The following is a 19,034-nucleotide window of genomic DNA, read 5'->3' as shown; positions in this document are numbered from 1 at the left end:
ACTGTGTTTAATATATACATGCATTACATTAAAACATGAACAATTCAGAGGTAAATTCCACATTTATTTAAAAAAAGTAAAAATTTAGTAAAACAAATTCAATACCATAAAAATATCTGAAACTGCTTATATGAATACATCTCAATCTAATTTCTAAATTTAAAAAAATGAAGTGCAGCATTGTGGATTTTTGTACTGCGGATGTAAACAAGTCATTTCATATTTTATGTGTTTAGTGCTTTCATTTAGGTCGGGACCAAACTAATTGTCTCAAACAGTCTTGTGATTACATTTTGTACGGTTGTTCCTCTGTTGACCAGCCAGATGTGGTGGACTGTGTGCTCGCAGGGCTCGATGGTCCCGTGTCGTAACCCAGTTTCTTCATGTCTTTAGTCAGGATGTGAAAGGAGACTGTGATAAAGCCTTGGGAACGAACTCGCGTCACTGCAACACAAAAAATAAAGGACGCATTGCACTGTGAAAGACATTTTGAAGATATTATTTTGAAAACTGTTACATAGCATAAGTCACATAATTTATTCAAGCAATGTCATAATCGTGTTTAAAACAAATGCATAAATGACCAAAGAAAAAAGATTTCTACTCTACCTATTTACGGGCAATATGCATTAACATTTATCAGTGGCTGAAAACTTGCATTATACTCAGAGTTCAAACCATCTATTTGTTGGCGCGAACAGCATGTCCCAGCTTTCAAACCGCCAGTCTTCAGTCAAGTTACTTTTATTGTGCTCGTCCAGATCTACTTAAAAGTAAACCACCTACTTATTCGTGATTCATGTTAGAAATGTTTGGTTCAAGGAGTTTGCTGTACACATTTTATTGTGTTTCACCAAAATGTCTTTCTGTATTGAGAAGGTGAGAACAACTGTTACTGTAAACACTGTAAAAAGAATAAAGAAATACAGACACACAACAAACCTTCTCTGCCTTCACCCTGGGCCACTACTTTAGGGTCTGTGTACTCAGGTCGCCGTCCCAACAGCCAGCTGAATGAGGACATAAAACATGTTAAAACTCATTACGCCTCCAAGTAATCTGAGCTGCCTATACACTGTATACAGTATACACATAAGGGTTGTACTTCATGGCAGACATTGTTTTGTCAGTGTCATTCTGTTTCTGGTTACATTTACATTTATTCATTTAGCTGACGCTTTTATCCAAAGCGACTTACAATTGCTATGCATGTCAGAGGTCGCACGCCTCTGGAGCAACTAGGGGTTAAGTGTCTTGCTCAGGGACACAATGGTGGATGTCTCACAGTGGGAATCGAACCCAAGTCTCCCACACCAAAGGCAAACATCTTATCTATGTGCCATCACCACCCCGGTTAATTTTTAAAAATAAATTTTCCAACTTTCTTTTGCATAAGCTTAACCTTGTCGGGACATCAAAATATTATGCACTTCCTATCCTAAAATCGCTCCCCTGTAAATGCCTCTCTGGCACACAGGATGTGATGTGTTAAAGTACATGTAGTTTAAAGTACAACTAGGTAGAGTGCATGAGTGAGAAAGCACCACCTACTTGTGACACTTTCCCACAGCGAGTGGGAAGACAAAATATCACAAATGTTGCGTTTCTGTGTGTCTTTCCATACACCGATAACAGCAGCTGGCAAACAACATGTACTGAGTATTCTCACCACAGGGGCCTACGACTGTATCCTCTGTAGGACTCTCACACACACAGAAGCAGTAAGTGTTTGATAACGCTCAGATAGCGTCTGCCTCCCCCTGCAGGCACAACTCATCACCCGCAGTGCCACAGCTGCTGAGACAAAAAAGCAAATACACAAACACACGACTGTACACACATCTCACCTCGTGAATTTCTGAAGCCTCCATGTGGGTTCGGGAACAAACATGGGGATGGTTCGTAGATGCCTGAGAAATGAATACAGACAGTAAACAAGGGCAATTCTTTAAAAAGCCAATCAAAATCAGATCCCACCTTGTCCAAGCTTACTTTTTTTAAGGGAAGCTTGGACATGCTGTAGGCAGGGATGTGAATGTTTACTAAATAAATCGGTGCCTAGGATAGGCGTTCCTTAAAAAAAGCAGATGGAGGAAATACTGACTGTCCAGCTGTGAAGGGGATGTGTGTTGCTCCATAGCCCCTGACCACATCGTTTCCAAACACGTCTGGACCATACACACTCACCACAAGCTGAGGCCCTGAAAAATGAAAATTCAGTCTTCATTTTGTACCAAGTGATATTTTTTAATCTTCTACAGTGTATGTGTAATATCATTTTTGAAAGAGCAGAGATGTTCATCAATGGATGAATGAAGGCAACAGCTACCAAACGTCCTTCTGTGGTATGTGTGTAATGCTCACATCCAGAGGGGTTTGTGCTCTTAAACGTTGCCTCCAGTGGGAAGTTCCATATTAATTTGTGTGAAGACTGACTGCCTTTACAGGTTATTTGAGTGATGCCTTCTTCCAAACCCTGAAGAGAAACATAAGTAGACACTTGTAGTAAGATAATAACCAAACAGGATTTTAACTGCTTTATAATAACTTTATTTTGTAAAGATTTCATGCATGTAAAAAAAAAAACGTCTGTACATTATGATACATGTTTTTCAGAACACTGGCACTGCACTTTCAAAACATCTGCAATATCAGACATGAACAGATAGCAAAGTAAAGTGACATAGAAAACTCCACAATTGTATAAAATAACCAGCGGGAAGTAATGAGTAGTTCGACCAGAACATTAAAATACTAATTTAACACTAAATATAATCTCGGTCACCATGTGAGTATTAACGTTAGCTAATTTACTCACCGAAGTGGGAGCCCAGTCGTGGCCGTACACAAAACAATATTTGCAGTACAAGTTGTCAAACTCTGGAAACTGAAATACAACAAGAAATGTCACATTTATCCCTGGAAGTAGTGACGACACACAAACTGAGAATTGAGACAAATTCACGCCACGGTGTAGCTGAGACTGAGTAACGTTACTGCTATCGCTGATTGAAATTAGCTGCTAGGCTAACGACGGCTAAAACTCAGAGGAACCACTCACGTTCGCTCCCTCAATCTGTCCGTTCACTGTGAGAAGAAACACCGACGGGTTGCTTGTAGCCATCACGGCTTCGGTAAGTTAACTGCACATCTAAGGCGTTTTTGCTTCGGGAGTAATTCAGTGAAGTTTAGAAAGCTCCTGCCGCTACTCATTGACCTAAACCTTGTCCGTTTCTAAGGCGACACTTGCTCCGCCTTATGGCTACCTGCAAGGTCCATACTGAACGGAAGCGATGCTGAAATTATCCAGTAAAATCCACGAGATGGCGGCAGTGTACTAAACACAAATCCGCGCGGCTCAGGTCTATCGGTTTGCCTGAGGCAAAGGCTGCATCCACATACACCGTGGACATTTTCACATGGCGAAACGAACGTGGTCCCAGTGAGAGAGGTCATTAACTACCTTTTCATTAATCTGTAAAAAGCAGGTCCGGCCTCCGAGGAAGGCCACGAAATGTGGTGTAAAGCATTAATGTTAGATACACAACGTAAGTCGACCCTGTGTGTTGAGATTTTCTTGTCAAACAAATGACGCAGAGATATCGTGGTGATGTGGAGAGGAGGTAATGCACTGCTGTGTGACTTTTTCAAAGCAATTAAATGGTAATTGTGTGTCAACACTTAGCAAACTCTGAAATAATAGGCCTAACATTAGCGGGCGACCACGTTAATAACCTAATTTACAGCAAAATACATAGGCCTATACAAGTTGTCCACATAATCGCGCTGCTTCTTCTGTTATAAAGAAAATGTAACTTAGTCATGTTATCATATAAAGTGGAGAATGTAGCCTATCAGCCTAATGTAACCATACTTGCAAGTAACTTTAATACTGCTGCCCTTGTTGTAAAGTTACACAGTATTACGCTCAAAGATACAAATCTTATTAATTCCAGAAAAAAACAACAGTCGATTGTTAATTTAAAAACCATAAAACCTTAAACATAGCCTAAACAAAAAAGAAATTTCTGTGTCCAGACCTGGTCCAGACTTGTGTACCACTGAGGATATCCAAGGACATGTTCTCAGAAATTATGCAAATATATCTCATTTATTTGAACTATAGTTTTTTGGAAAAAAAGTCTCCACTATAGTTGTGGAAAGATTACTGACATTACAGAGGGCTTGTACAATTCAGTTGATGATATACATTGTGACTTTTGGAGAAGTTTGACTCTTATCAGTATTAAAATCCACCCTGACTGTGTTTCAGTGCCTCTGTAACCAGAGCCAAGGATTCACTTAAAATGCAGCACCACAGGATACATGTCTGCATGGACTGTGGCAAACAATAATCACAGTAGGCTATGTGTGATGTACCCCTCAACACCATACTGCTGTGAGGAGCGTAGCCTATCATATACTTTAGAATAATTATTAGTCTACGTAACCATTTGCTGCCTTTTGTGCTGATAATTAGCTGTGTTTTAGTTTTATTGTGGGAAATCAGATGTTTCTATCAGCTCTGTCACGCACACCAATAATTTCCCGCTCTGTCTGTCTGTATGTCTGTCTGCCTACTAACCCCACGTCTCTGTCTTCCTGTCTGTCTGGTAGGTTTCTGTGTGTCCTGGTGTCAGACCGCAGCACGCCCCCTGAGTCCCTGACCTTTATTACTGCCCAAACAGTGGCTTTCTTTCCATCCTCCTTCCTTTCACTGCTCTGTTCTTTTGCCTGCTTGTGGGGGAAGCTAAACAGACAACTCTCTCCCACCCCATCACTTTTCATCTCCTTTCCAGCATCTCCCTATTCCTCCTTCTCTTCATCCAACCACTTCACTGGCCCTCCTTCCCCTCCACCTGCCTATTTTGTGTCTCATGAGTTTTGTTTCTCCACCTCCTGCATTCCCTCTGTCCCGTTTTCATCTTCAGTCATCTCTTCTATTGCTTTGTCTTCTTTTGCCAGCACCTCCCGCCTCTTTCTCCCCAATGTCCCCGCCTCTTTTATCGTCTCCTCATCCTCCTCCCTCAACATGAAACATTCCTCCCTCCTTCTTCTTCAGTCTCTCCTTCTAATTCACCTGTCAAATCTCGGGTCCCTTCATCTCCTCCTCCATCTCTTCCTCCTGCTCCTTTCCTGTTCCTCTTTCTCCTCAGCCCCCACGTCTCTGACCCCCTTTTGTTCCTCCTCCATCTCTCCAGTCCTCCTCCTCCCTGCCAAATGCCTGATTTAGAGTCCCGACAGCTTCATAACTCATGGCCCATTTAAAGTTGCTGTAGCCAGTCCAAAGGGGTCATCTGGACATATGGGATCTCATTTTTTTCTGGACTTTTTTTACATGGAAACTCCAGTTTTACACAATTTGCATATGTGTATTTCCAAACATAAGCCCACAAATCAAGCTTAATCCCATTTCACTACACATAGGGATGGGGATCGTTAATTTTTATTGATACCCTTATTGAGACTGCTTAAAGATCCGATTCTTCATCGATACCACTATCAATACTTTACTGTTTAGTGATGGTTATTAGGTAAGACCAGACCCAACGGCCATGAGGTAGGCCTGCACGGGATGAGGAAAATATTCAATGTGCGATAACGTTATATATTGAGATGACATATCACTTGCAATAAATTAACATATATTGAAGTGTACATGTTAACTGCCTGGTTGTTTTTAATTTAATATTTTAAATACAGCTAAATGTTGTTTCTAGAGCAGCAACATTAATGTTTACAACAGCAAAGTAACTCAATAACTTTATCTGACATCACAACTAGTGAGTGAGGTTTAGAAAGAACAACATCAGTCTGTATCAGTCCCTCCTCTCTCGCCGGCTGCAGGTAACGTTACCAGGTAGAAGGAGGAGCGGCTGGTTTGTTTCAGCCAGCAGCTGAGTTTTTAAGACTACAGACCAGTCTGTGCTCCAGACAGACAGCTTTCTATTTAGCTTGTTTTTAACATTTGACTAATGCCAAGCTAGCGTTAGCTGTGCTTGTCTAAAACATACAGGATGTGATACTGAGGACAGAGATGATTAAATTAACCATTTCTGCATGTTTAACGTTACAGACAGGTGTATTGATAAAGTATTGTCTTTTTACTTGCGAAGGTTTTATTGCACGTACTTACAGTAACGAGCGTAGTTGTCATCAACTAACGTTACAGTAGTTTGGAGCTAACTTAGCTTAACCCTCACCGTCTTCCACCGTGACGGCGCAGCCTCTCGCTCAATTGCGCTTCAAATTACCTTACTGAAAGAACCTTACTGATTTTCCAGTTTTGAGAAATTTTGGAACTGGGTCCTTTTGGAACCAGGTCTCGATCCCCATCCCTAACTACACACATGTTCTATAACCTAGTTGCATTTTTACCGAACATTTGCCTGGAAACAGCTATGGCAGGCAAGAACATTTAATTAGACTCTTTGTTAATCACTGCCAGCACACACGTCTTTGGCCACATACATTTCACATGTCCCTACTTGATTGAAAGTGGCAGTACATGTTTCTTATGTGTATTTCTTATGTCACAGAGCACAGAGTGATCTCCCGCCTTGGCGGAAATGTATCCCTGAAGTGCCCTTTATTGGTTTCTCCTGGGTGAGTGTGATTCATCCAGAACATGGGTGGAAAATAGAGACAGGGAATGGAATGCGAGAGAGACGGGGAGGTATACAGAGAAAGCCTGCGTTCCTGCTTTACCACAAAAATGCACATAGTCTTTGCTCACTGTCACAAAATATTATGTATGACAAGCGTACTTCAGTGAGTCATATTTATCTAATTTTCAAATGGGTGCACACACACACAGAACAGGCTTAGATAGGTGAGAGATGCTGATGGAGGTTAATGTCTCAGATTGTGTGGGACTAATGGTCCATGACCACCGGTTCACAGATTTTGCTCCTAAGAGAAAGCCCTGACATGTAACCCGCTGCCCAAGTGCAAGCACTGGAGCAGAAAATACAAAGGAGCTGAGGAAGTGATATGGCCAATAAAAAATGACATTAAGGACACCGACGAAGTGTAAGAAGAATAAATGAAATGCGGAAAGTGTATTTCATTAAACTATTAGTCAATTACTAAACTGACAGAAACAAAAGTTTGATATTTATGGAAGACATTTCATACCCATTTACACAGGTGTTTTCCCTTACGTTGCCTTTCTTGATTGACATGATCTTCCTCACTCTCCTGTTAGCTTTGTTGCATATGTTGGGGGTTAGACAATGGACACTTTTATCATTCTTACAGGCCTCTTTCACAAGACATTATGACGGGTCAAAGTAGGTAAAGGACAGGTGAAAATAACAAAATAAATGATGGCTAAAATTCCATTTAGCTGCTTCAGTTTCAGGGTCCTGGTGTTGTTCACGCCGGCTCACTGTCACGCTGTCATGGCTTACAAAGTTAGCTGCAGCCCTAGAAGGAATGAGTGGGAAAAATGAGGGAGGAGATAGGTATGATTTGGGATTAGCAGAAATGTTTCCCGAGCATTTCACTGCTACTGACGACGCAACATGCTGACGTTTCTGAGTCTCTACAGCCGTAGAAATCACTCTTTTTGTTAGTTTCTTTTCCAGCATTAGAAATGCACTCCCTAACTAAACTACACTACCTTCACACCTAATGTAACTAACTACACAATTGACTAACAAGGCAGATTGTATTGTGCTATTCTTGTATGAAAGCTGTTGATTAATTCCACACCAGCAGTTCTCAGTGGCTTTACGGAGAAAACTATTTGTGTAATGATACCTGCAACTGTGGATATGTTCAGCCTGTCTAACAAAAAAACCCAAACTGTCTGTTACAACCCTTCACAGTCAATTTAATGAGCCATTCCTCTGGCTGTCTCCGCCTCAGTCGATCCTCTCTGTCTCTTTCTCTCCCTCTGTTTCTGGCTAAACTGTCTGCACAAGTTTCTTATCCAAATTGCCTTCTTGTCTGCCTAACCTGGACTGCTTTCTAGTATGGCTGAATTGTACAGTTTGCTGTGCTCATGTGTTTCTGTGTGTGTTTCTGCATGTGCATGTGTGGTGCATTCATGTAGCGTGTGTGTGTGTGTGTGTGTGGTCCATCTTTGGCCAAGTTTGAATCTATTATTCCCTCTGGGAGAGGCATTGAAACCCTGTATCATATTTTTAACCAGCTCCTCTCCTCCTCCCCTATGCTGTCCCCCTCTCTCTCTGCCTCACCCCAAATGTCTTTCTGCTTCAGTTTCAGAGTCTTCTTGGCTCCCAAGGGTCCATCTGTCCAGAACCAGACTGGTCTGTTTGGGCAGAGGGCTTCTTTTTCTTGCTGAGAATTCAATAGATAGATGCCGCTAAATAGGAAGCTACGGCTAAAGCCTAGTTTTTACTACATGATTTTTCGCAGTCAACACTGTCAGCTCGTGTAGTGTGTGACCCCTAGGGTTGGGTATCGTCATTTTACAATACCAGTACCAAACCCAGTACCCTTAAAGTGATACCAATACCAATTGAGTACTTCATTCGATACCTTGCATAAAATGTCACCAGGTCACATGTCACCTGATTGGTGACATGTCACTTGGTAGTTTATTATTATTTTTATTGTTGTTATGGACAAGCAAGGTTATCTATTTAATTTTTTCTTGTTTCAAATAACTGATAGAAGTATTGGGAAATTGTATCACATGGCTCCCCATCCTAATTAGGTCATCCTCACAGCTTGGGAGTTGAATGAGAGAGGAGTGAAATAGTTTAGTGACCAAATAAGTTGTGGGAAACGAATTTAAGGTATTTTTTGATAATTGTGTTGAAAGTAAACAACAGAAGATTATTTTCTTAACTTTCAATCAATAAACTGAATTGAAAGATGACACCAAGTGCTTTTTCCTTTAGTGGGGAGCCGCAAACCTCTGACAATACCACAGTCACAAGAATAAAACGAGAAAGCCTTCTGTTTAAACAAGTCACTAAACTACACTAAAGATACAAACAGAGGAAAAGAGGGGCTGCAGGTCTAGCCGATCGAACTAACTACACGTGAAGCAGCAGCTGCAGCCGGAGGCGCCGTCAGTAAAATCAGTTGATCGCTGCTGCGCCACGAAAGTGTTTCATTGATGATGGAACGCAGCGATCGATCGGTGACAAGTGATGTGAATAGCAAAAACAAATGTACGGAGAAGTGTTAACTGATGCCAGAAGATGAAACCAACGGAAAGCCAAGCTTGTGGTAATAAACAGTGACGAACATGCCTGAGACCGCAGCCGAAAGGTGAGCGGCTGTTAGAATCACGCTTGGACTCCATGCATGCACACATTTTTTATACAGTTTATGGTGGAGGTGTCGTGCAGAAAACTGATGTTTGGTAGGCCTATATGTAATATCTTTGTTTCGGGCCTGTAGCCTAATTAACATGACTTACTGCCAACTTAGAGATAAAATGACAATTTTGCAATTATCCTTATGACTCTGCATTATTTTACTTTCTATGATGACCTACCAACCAATCCACTATTTTTTTACCTGTTATAATACCTTTAAATGGCCAGTACAACTCTTAAAATGCAGTATTTCACTTGCCAGAAAATGATTGAAGCCTTTTGTTATTGACTGAAAGGTTATTTCTGCCCTGAAATTTGTTGATTTCATTCAGAAGAGTTATATTTGACAAATTATATGTCACCTAGTACTTTTTACCTCTTAAAATACCTTTAAATGGCCAATACAACCCAAAAAATGCAGTAGGCTATTTCACTTGCCAGAAAGTGATTGAAGAGACTGGGCAATACAGCTCCAGCAGACGGCAATCACTTTTCGGCACGACACCGGGCTGTTTCGGTCTGTACCATAAAGCTACCGAGTAGCGATACCCATCCTTAGTGACCCCCTTTCACCGATGTGAACACCACAATGACTTCAAGACTCCCGTCCCAAGACGGCAAGTTGTGTAGTGTGAACAGCACGGCGACTGGCCGACGCTGAAAGTTGTGTAGTCTGCACGAGCCTTTACAGTAAGCAAACTTAGCTTAGCAGAAAGTCACAAGGAAACAAGAGAAACAGCAAGCCTGGCTCTGTCAGAGGGCAATAAAGCCTGCTAGCATTTCTAAAGCTCACTGATATACACATTATTTTCCATTTATGTAATACATACAAAAACTGTGTCTAACAAGAGGATTTGCTCTTATTTTTTACATGGGGGTAGTAGTCTTTGTTATCATTATCAGTGCTGCTAGCTACCATTTCTCACTGGAATATATGTCACATTAACTAGCCAGAGCCAGCAGATGTCTATCAGAGTGTGTCCCTGTCTGAGCATCACACACAAATTCACCTCTAAAAAGTTTTTTTTACTGATTTCCAACAACTTGCTTGATTTCTAAATAGGCTTCTGGAAGTCAATACAGTACATAAGTTATAATGACATTGTGGCAATGAGTCTGCTGCAGGAGCGTCCTGTTCTGGATTGTTTGTAAACAGGAAACCCATCTATAGTCACCACTGCTTTGTGAGTTGTAGTGGAACAACAGTGTGGGTTTGTGCATTTTATATTGAATAAATTTGGAGCTACTCCAAATTCCTCTTTCCCTCTCCCAGAGAGGTGCAAGGGGTGTTGGAGATTAACTTTCAACGGACTGCTGGGGAGACCCCAATGGAAGGGGGGGTGAAAGTTGCTTTCTTTAAGTGCTATGCCTGGGCAGTTGATCGTAAAACTGGCGCCTTTTTGATTCCGAAGCTGATAACGCGGGGCCTGACTGTTAAACTGACAAAGGGACGCGAACCAGCGATTAGCATTTCCCTGAACAGCCTATCAAAACTGCCCCCCCCACACATGTAACCATGGCAGCTGGACTTGGTCTGTGTTTCATTACCCCATCAAAGGGATTCTCCTGTCTCCCCCAAGTTGTGACATAACCCAGGAAGCCGAACTTTAAATAACCAAAGACTGGAGTCTCCAAAGACTCAAAGCATTTAATTAAGTTTAATTAAATCTTTAGTTGCTTGATTATGTTTGCCTCTATTTGAGTAGTTATGTTAACATGTTGTTGCTATCTGTTGTTGATATTAGTGCTGAAAAGAATCTAAATAAGTTACTTTTGCAGTGTTTTTATTTTCAGCAAGACACTCCCTCATCTAATGTAATCAATGCTTGTTCATAATACTTCCCTACAAAATTCCTTTAGAAATGATGATAAAGAAATGTCTTACTATACTCTTAATCGCCAGCTTGAATTTAAGGATGAATAACTAAATTCCCGGTTCCTAAGGAGAGATGATCTTGGATTAATCTAAGCTTTCCTCATGTAACCTGAGCTCCCCCCAGGCGGACGAAATAAGTATTACATACCATCGTTAGAAATGCCGTTAAATGTATAAATATCCTGACCAAAAATGTGACAATTGCTTCCTGTTACCAAATGCTTAACTTAGAACAGTACAACCATTTGACCATTGAGGTTTGATTGTGGAAAATATTTGATTATAATACGCGCAAATAGATTTCTTTTCTTTTAGACATTAAGTTTAGAAAGGCAGTCCCTCTGGAAACCTGAAACGCCCTCTGGGGAACCACGCCCCAACCAACAAAAGAGCAACATGCGACGTCGCTCGCTGGCTCTTCTGCTCTTCTCTCTCCTCTCTCCTCTCTCTTGGCTCGCTCTGCCCTCCGGCGTGCCTCGCCAGGCAACGCCCTAAGAGTTTGGCCAGCCCTTTGTTCGCTTGAAGCTACACACGCGAAGTGCCGCGACATCGATCTGCCCCTCAGTTTGTTTTATTTTCTTTCTTTCTTTTGTTTTGTTAAAGTTATCAGTCCGTTAAGTTACACTGGACTAATTCAGGAAAGACCAAGTTCCATTTTAAGCTTTTTCGTCAAGCCAATTTCACCGAGGTCAGACCAAGCCACGTGGTCTCGCCAGCGCCAACGAAGGAAACCTGAAAACAGCCGAATTGCCAGACGGAGGACGGCATTTTCTTCAGTCAGACACGGAGAACCCCGGAGAATCCCTAGCAAAAAGCCAGGATCGGGCAGCTAGCGTGGGACCCGTGCAACAGGCCAAAGCAGGCCGACAAGCAGTAAGACTTAACACACATTCTGTGGTCAGAGATGTACCGAAATGTTAATATTTCCTTTTAACTCCTAAATTCATAGCTTACTTTCATTAGTTCTCCTATGCCGTATGAGTCAAATGCTTCCCACAATCGAACCTCCAGGCTCATTGTGCCGCCATTGTTTATTTACCCTTTTATATCACATTAGTTAGAGAATAAATTCACTGTAATATAATCAAGAACTGTGTGTGTTGCCTATTTCTACATCCCTGCCAAGAGAATTGACCCTTTAGATATGAGACTGACTGATTGATTTAAGATAATTATTAGCGATTATTAACTAACTGATCACTAGTAATAATTGTATAATTATTAAAAGCTACCTAGAGGTCCGGAGGCTCTAGGATTATAACAACTCCGGTGGTGCCCTGGAACGAGGAATAATTTTGATTTTATGAATATTAAAATTCATAATTGGGTATCTCATAAATTTATTATTTATTATTTATTATATTCATAACCAATTTAGCCATGCTACAGAGTTGGTAAAAGCAGTCAATTTTCTAACCACAAGGTCGCATGGCTTTGCCACCAAGGCAGCATCAACCTCTTCTTCTCTTCTCTGAGAGCCTGTTCTGCTCACAGGCTACCGCAGAGCTCTGTAACCTCCACTGTCCTTCACTGACGAGACGAACGGAGCAAGAGGGGGGACAAGGTGGTATGAGGGAAAGTTAACGGGGCCAAAAAATGAAGAGGCTATTGATGGAAAAAGACAGCTATTTTAAAGTACCATTGAGGAGTGAGCGATGGGGGACAGGAGAAGATCAAGCAGCTGATGAGGGGGATAGGGAAATAGAGTTAGATTTCAAGAACTCAGTGGGGAGGTTATTTAGATATTCATCACAGGAGTGAGTCTTTAAGGTCAGCCTAGTCTACTGAGCTCCCCAGTGATGGAGTAATAAGTCATGACGCTGTTGGCTCTGGTTTGGGACAAACAGGGACCAGGGAGAGCTTTTGATGTATTCCTGTTTGTCAGATGGCAGCAGAATTTCTACGCGTCACATTTGTTTAATGCACACAATCAAATCTCTGTTTAACCAGCACTGCTACATGTTATTTTGTACAGCTACTGACAAATTAGTTTGTAGTCTGTTCAATATTATAGATTTCTTGTAATGTCACAGGTCGAGGGATTATGTTGTACTCTCTGTATGAGAGATTCAGCCAAATGCCCAGGTCATGAACCCTGCAGTAGGTATAAAAAGAGGAGTCAGGGTTGCAAGTGTGTCAAATTTGCAGACTGTAGTCGTCGTCAAGTCGTCGGTTTCTGTGATCATTTAACTTAGCTTTGTCATTATCAGTAGACGAGAACAATTTTGTGAAGGTGCACATGCAGAAAGCCTCAGTATCCAGCCTTGCTACTGTGATTTCAGTACATTATTTGCAATAGGAGGGAGAGCAGGAAGGCCAAAGATGTGATGTAAAGTGTACTTCGGTACGCTGTGACATCACTGTTGGAGAATACATTTATCAACCAGAGCACTCGCATAAGAACGCAGCATTAGCAGAGCGTTAACTATTTTTTGACTTTGTGAACAATTCTCTTTTAAAATCAGGAGGGGGAGGTGTGTAGAAACAATGCGTAGAAACAATTATTTGAATATCCCTTAGGAGGGCACATCGAAATGAATGAAGAAACACCCAGTGAAATCTGTTTTTCTAAATAATGGTAGGGCCATGTCTCTACTGTCAAAATGCTTTTTTATACACTTCTGTACCTTACAATGACATTTTTCAATAATTGCCAGTTTCAAATGAGCATCTGATTAACCCCACATATGTTTTTATGTGGTTACAACAAAATACACTTTACACTGGTTCCAGTCAGAGAAACCAGACGCTCCCACTTGGGAGCGTCTGGTTTCTCTGACTGGTCCCTGGTAGCATTTCCCTGACAGAAAATCATGATATGACTGGTAATGATTTCCATCTGCTCTGTGTACAGCATGCTTGCCTGTGCATGTGTGAGTGTGTCTGCGTCGCAGATCATGTCTATTAAAATGGCGGACGTCTGTGTCTTTTTGCTTACTGAGAACAATTGGCCTCGATAAAACTTTAATCAACAGATGAAATGACTCAGTGTAACGGAGCCGCTGTGTCTCTGTCTGCGCGATTGTGTCTTGAGTGCGCGTCGGAGAACGAGTAAAAGAAAAGAGGTCAGATAAAAGTGTCATTGATTTACAGCTGGTGTCTGAGAAATGAGGAAGCCATTATTATGGAAGCCCATTAGTAATGTATGCATATCTGTATGTGTGTGAGGAAAAGACGAGAGAGAGAATTAGGGTGGAGGGACAGAGCATCATCATTTATACGACTCCTCCATTAGCCTGAGTGCTTCCGTGACAATGTAATGGCCGTCGCCCAGACAACAGGGTCACCGTAGTTATGAACACACCCGCAGCAACTGCCGATCTCGATGTAGTAAAGTGGGTCCCAAAGTCCCACTTGGCAGGAGCAAATGCACACACACAGGCTCAGCTTGGGGATGGCAACTCTTAGGGATTTGAGAGGTTTTTGAACTAATCAATAATGAATGGAGGGATGATGGGAAATGAAAGAAAGAGCATGAACGAGTGAGTGAACGAGAAGACCAGAGGGAAACGGTGAGTGGCTAAAAATGAGAGACAGAGAGCGATGGGGATCCCTCCCGTGAGAGTTGTGCTACAATGGAGTTATACAGGCCCATTTTCCCAAACAGCATCTCATTGGTAAGATTATCTGTTCCATGAACCGATGGGCTGAGAAGTGCTCAAGATGTTGTTGTGATCTACCTCATATTTACTGTAATTTGGGTCAAATGGATTCTAAAGTAACCGGATCAAAGTGAATGACAAGCATGTAGAAAGAGAATAAAATAAAGTAGTGGAAAGAGGGAAGAGTTTTCAGTGTGTATCTAGATGTTCTAGACCAACAGCTAAAAAAACTAAAACTAGAACTTGGTGTAATATTTGCTGTAAGATTCCCCAAATAATTTCTGCTGCAAACCATTTTATGTGGGGGTTTTTTTCAGCCTCTGTGATTAAAATATCAATTTCCAAATCATGGATCGCTCATCAGAAGAAAATGGAGCCTTCTTCTGTTTGGAAACGACTATTCTCGCTGCGTAAAAAGAAGTTGCATCCACTGCTCCGTTGGCTCTCTTTCACTTTGACTTGAATTTGTGCAGTCTATGGATTTATTCTTGTGTTTACTCTTCATGCAGGGGTACATTTCCTCCACTAATTAGTAAAAAGGTCAATTTTGTTTTTTGTTGACAAGTCAAAACATATTGATTTTGGCTTATTTGGCTGTTTTGCCGGCTCTGGTCTGTAAATTGTAAGAATGCGGATGAGTCGTAAATTGGTAGTACCCTGAAAATGTTTCCTGTCACACTAGCTCTAGGGATGTCGATTTGTCCACCACTTTGATCCAGTTGGAAATATCTCAACAAATGCTGGATGGACTGCCATGGATCCTAGTGATTTTAGTTACCCCATAACATTTTATCCCCATAGCCCATTTTATCATCAGGTAAACAATGTCCAATAATTTTGCTAATGACCAAATACCTGCAAAACTAATTACATTCCCATAAACCATAGATGTTTAGGCTAGTTGGAATTATCAAATGATAACATGCTAATTACGGGTGTGCGATTTGTATATCTCAATTGTTGTTTTAATCATGTGTGAGCAGACTAGGCTACGTCACTGACTTTGCAAAACACATTGTCCACACATTCACTGCGCTATGCCTCATGACTGCAGTACACATGTGCTAGAGTTAAACAAGCAAAAGCAAAACAAGCTGCTGAAAAATTCATGACTGAAGTTAATAATAAGGGAACAAAGAGCGCCAGGAGATAAAACACTGACACTACCAGCCTCGCAGTCTAGGTTGTTGGATTGACTTGGTAGATGTGGATCAACCTCACTCACATGGAGGTGGTTTGGCTTTGAATAATGAATGTTGCTCAAAAGACGCCAATAGACAAACTATGTCAAAAGAAGGGCTCATTGCTGACCCATTGCTCTCTGCTCTGCTCCCATTCACTGGCACACCCGTTCACACACACACACTCACTCCTTCACCTCCTCCTCTACCACACACACGCTACGCTCACACATGACTTTTACAAACACATTTTTGAAGGATACCAAATATCGTCTAAATATCATTATCGACAAAAAAGATATAAACAGATATAATATTTTGTCAATATCGCACAACCCTAATGCTACCGTACTAAAAAAAGATGCTGAACATGGTAAACATTCTACCTTCTAAACATTAGCATGTTACCCTCGTGAGCTTGTCAGCATGCTGACGTCACCATCTTCCTCGAAGCACCACCGAAGCCTGAAGTACAGCCTAACAGAGCTGCTAAGCGCGGCTGTAGACTATAAATGTTGTTTACATTTAGAGCAAACAGTTATCAACACCAGTGATAGTGTAAGAGACCATATAAGTGGGGAGGAGGTGAGAAAGATATTACAGAAGGTTGCAGTTCATTCCTCACTGATCAGCTCATAACATCGAACCACTGCAAGAGTACAAACTTATTACAAAAGGACATATGGAGGAATGAAAGATGCTAGGTGTCTGTGTGTGTGTGTAACATCATGAGAAACTGGGTGTTTGAGTGAAACCGTGTGCACGGCAACACATACAGCTGTATCACTTTGTGTTGGAAATATACAGAAGAGCAGGCAGGGTCCCAAAGGCAATAAAATCTATATTTCAAGAGCTGCAGAGATGTAGACTTCTGCCTGCTGCTTTGAAGACCAATACTGAGGGTTGGAAGCAGAGGCCAAGGATGGAGGGAAAGAGATGAGTTGGGGGAATATGACACATTTAATGAATAGAGACGGATGGGACAGAAGGCAGAAAAAGAAAACTGAACTGATCATAATCAGCAGATGCGTGCAGCAAGAACAAGTGCCGCAATAAATGCCAGACCCTACGCTGGAAAAGAACACTCCACATGATAGCTGGCATCAGACAGTGCTGCTCAGCAAATTACAGAAAAGATTAAATGGAAATTATGACTCACTTATCTCCTGTCACTTCATTGCCATTGTCCACAAATAACCCCTCGACAAACTTAGGGCATAGATTAGACCGGGTTTACAAAAGATAATTTCCTACATATATCCATGAGTCTTTGTCCATAACATTGTTTAAAAAAGTGCAGTTAGATATCTGAAAGTCTCTGGGGTGTTTTTCTATATCAAACACTGTAGAAAAAAAGATTGTAAAAAACAATTAAATTACTGCCAAACAAAAAACATTAAATAAAAGTCAAATATCCTTCTTCAAATAAAGAGCAAAAACTATATATTTACAGACATTTTCATTAAAGGTTTTGCAGAGAACACCATTATTTCGAAGATTTTTCCTGAATTATTACGATCTACAAAATATCTACAATTATTACGATATACAAACCCCTTCAAAAAAGTGTTAAGACATGCTCAAAATTGTAAAATCTGTTTTATTTTTGGAAGACTAATTAAAAACCTTTATGAGTACAATTTAAATACTATTTTTAATGATTTAGTTTTTGTAGAATTAAAGTACAAATCTTAAATGAAGTGCAGCATTTAATAGTTAAACTACTAGACTGAGTAATAGTAGAAAGGTTTCTTCATATTGTCATAAAATATAAACTTTATGATTACTGTGAAATATCCTCAACTGAAAACATACTGAAGAAATACAAAATAAGTTCAACATCTACAAGATTCTCACTATTTCAGTTAAAGTGGCATTGGAAATAATATAAATACAAACAAAGTATATACAACTATCAATTTTAAAACAATTGTATTTAATGAAAATTTACAATAGTGGTGCGTCTGGGGAAAAAAGGGAAAAAGGACACAATAAAGTTAACTGAAACCTTAAAAAGTAGGACTTCATTTTTGTATTATTCCTTAAAATGTTCAGTGTGTAATATTTCTGAGGATTCATTGACAGAAATGCAATATAATATCTATAACTATGTTTTCTGTGGTGTGTAAAGACCTTCCATAACGAACCATTATGTTTTCATTACCTTAGAATGAGCCATTTATATCTACATAACCGCGGGCACCCCCTTCTATGGAGGTTGCTGTATTTTGTCGTCATGTTTCTACAATAGCCGGCAATGGACAAACAGCACTACAGAGTGCGTTTCGTCATCACAGTGTTCTTCTTCTCCATGTATAATTCCGGCAGTGTAGACACCGTCACTACATTAAATGCGTCCGTAGAAGAAGAAGAGGAAATAATGATAATAATAATAACTAGAACTGCAAGCAGTCGTAAGTGGGGTCCAAGCCTCCCGGCGCAAGCTGCTCCCCTTGCCCCGCGGAGGGCGCGTGAGTCGACGGGGGCGCCTCGCTGTGGCTTGGGGGACCTGTGGAGAATAAATGAGCAGAGTTAAAAATTAAAGGGGCTTGCGGTTATGAAGATGTGAAATGAAAGTCTATGGGAGTGTTATTTGACTTACAATTAATAGCGCCACCAAATATCACACAGCTCCTCAGGAGGGCGTGCCAGATAAGGTACCCGAGTTTGGTGTAGATTGGCCATTGCAAACGTAAGATCTGACATGACATCCTGTTTTTAGCGATTGGGCAAAAATTTGTTAGCTTTGTTAGCTAGACGTTTTTTGGCGGATCAAAATTCCCTTTACAAACTTTTTTTCGGCTTGATCCAGAGATGCTATGTGCCAACTTTGGTGCTGATCAGAGTTGTGATGTCATAATCCTGTCTGTGTGTCTTGTTGGTGAGTCTGGGTTTTAGTTCCATGTCTTTGTTTTTAGTCCTGGTCCTTGGTTCATGTCTTAGTATTTGCTCCTAGTTCTTGTGTACATTATTTTGGTTTAGTCTGCTCTGTGTTCTAGTTCTGTGTTGGTTATTTATTTTGCCCCATGTCTGCCTGTCAAGTGTTCTCTCTGTTTTCTCCTGCTCTCTCTCTGCC

The 19,034-nt window shown here is 40.9% G+C and overlaps 1 protein-coding gene across 1 annotated transcript; it reads right to left on the bottom strand.

Annotated features, from left to right (window-relative positions):
• Positions 1 to 43: 43 nt before the first annotated feature.
• On the bottom strand, positions 44 to 3,241 carry b9d1 (B9 protein domain 1). The gene is made up of 7 exons (XM_038696504.1): positions 3,062 to 3,241; positions 2,819 to 2,887; positions 2,365 to 2,476; positions 2,105 to 2,201; positions 1,848 to 1,910; positions 943 to 1,010; positions 44 to 444 (listed from the first exon to the last, which is right to left on the bottom strand). Exons 1-7 carry the CDS (start codon positions 3,122 to 3,124, stop codon positions 287 to 289), a joined length of 630 nt encoding a protein of 209 aa, XP_038552432.1. The 5' UTR covers positions 3,125 to 3,241; the 3' UTR covers positions 44 to 286.
• Between the last annotated feature and the right edge of the window lie 15,793 nt (positions 3,242 to 19,034).

This window comes from Micropterus salmoides, unplaced genomic scaffold (assembly GCF_014851395.1).
Source record: "Micropterus salmoides isolate LMB-PRFRI ecotype aquatic unplaced genomic scaffold, ASM1485139v1 Ms_hic_scaffold_10, whole genome shotgun sequence".
NCBI classification, from domain to species: Eukaryota; Metazoa; Chordata; class Actinopteri; order Centrarchiformes; family Centrarchidae; genus Micropterus; species Micropterus salmoides.
Note: the sequence above shows the minus strand (reverse complement) of the source record. Positions and strands in the feature narration are given on the sequence as shown.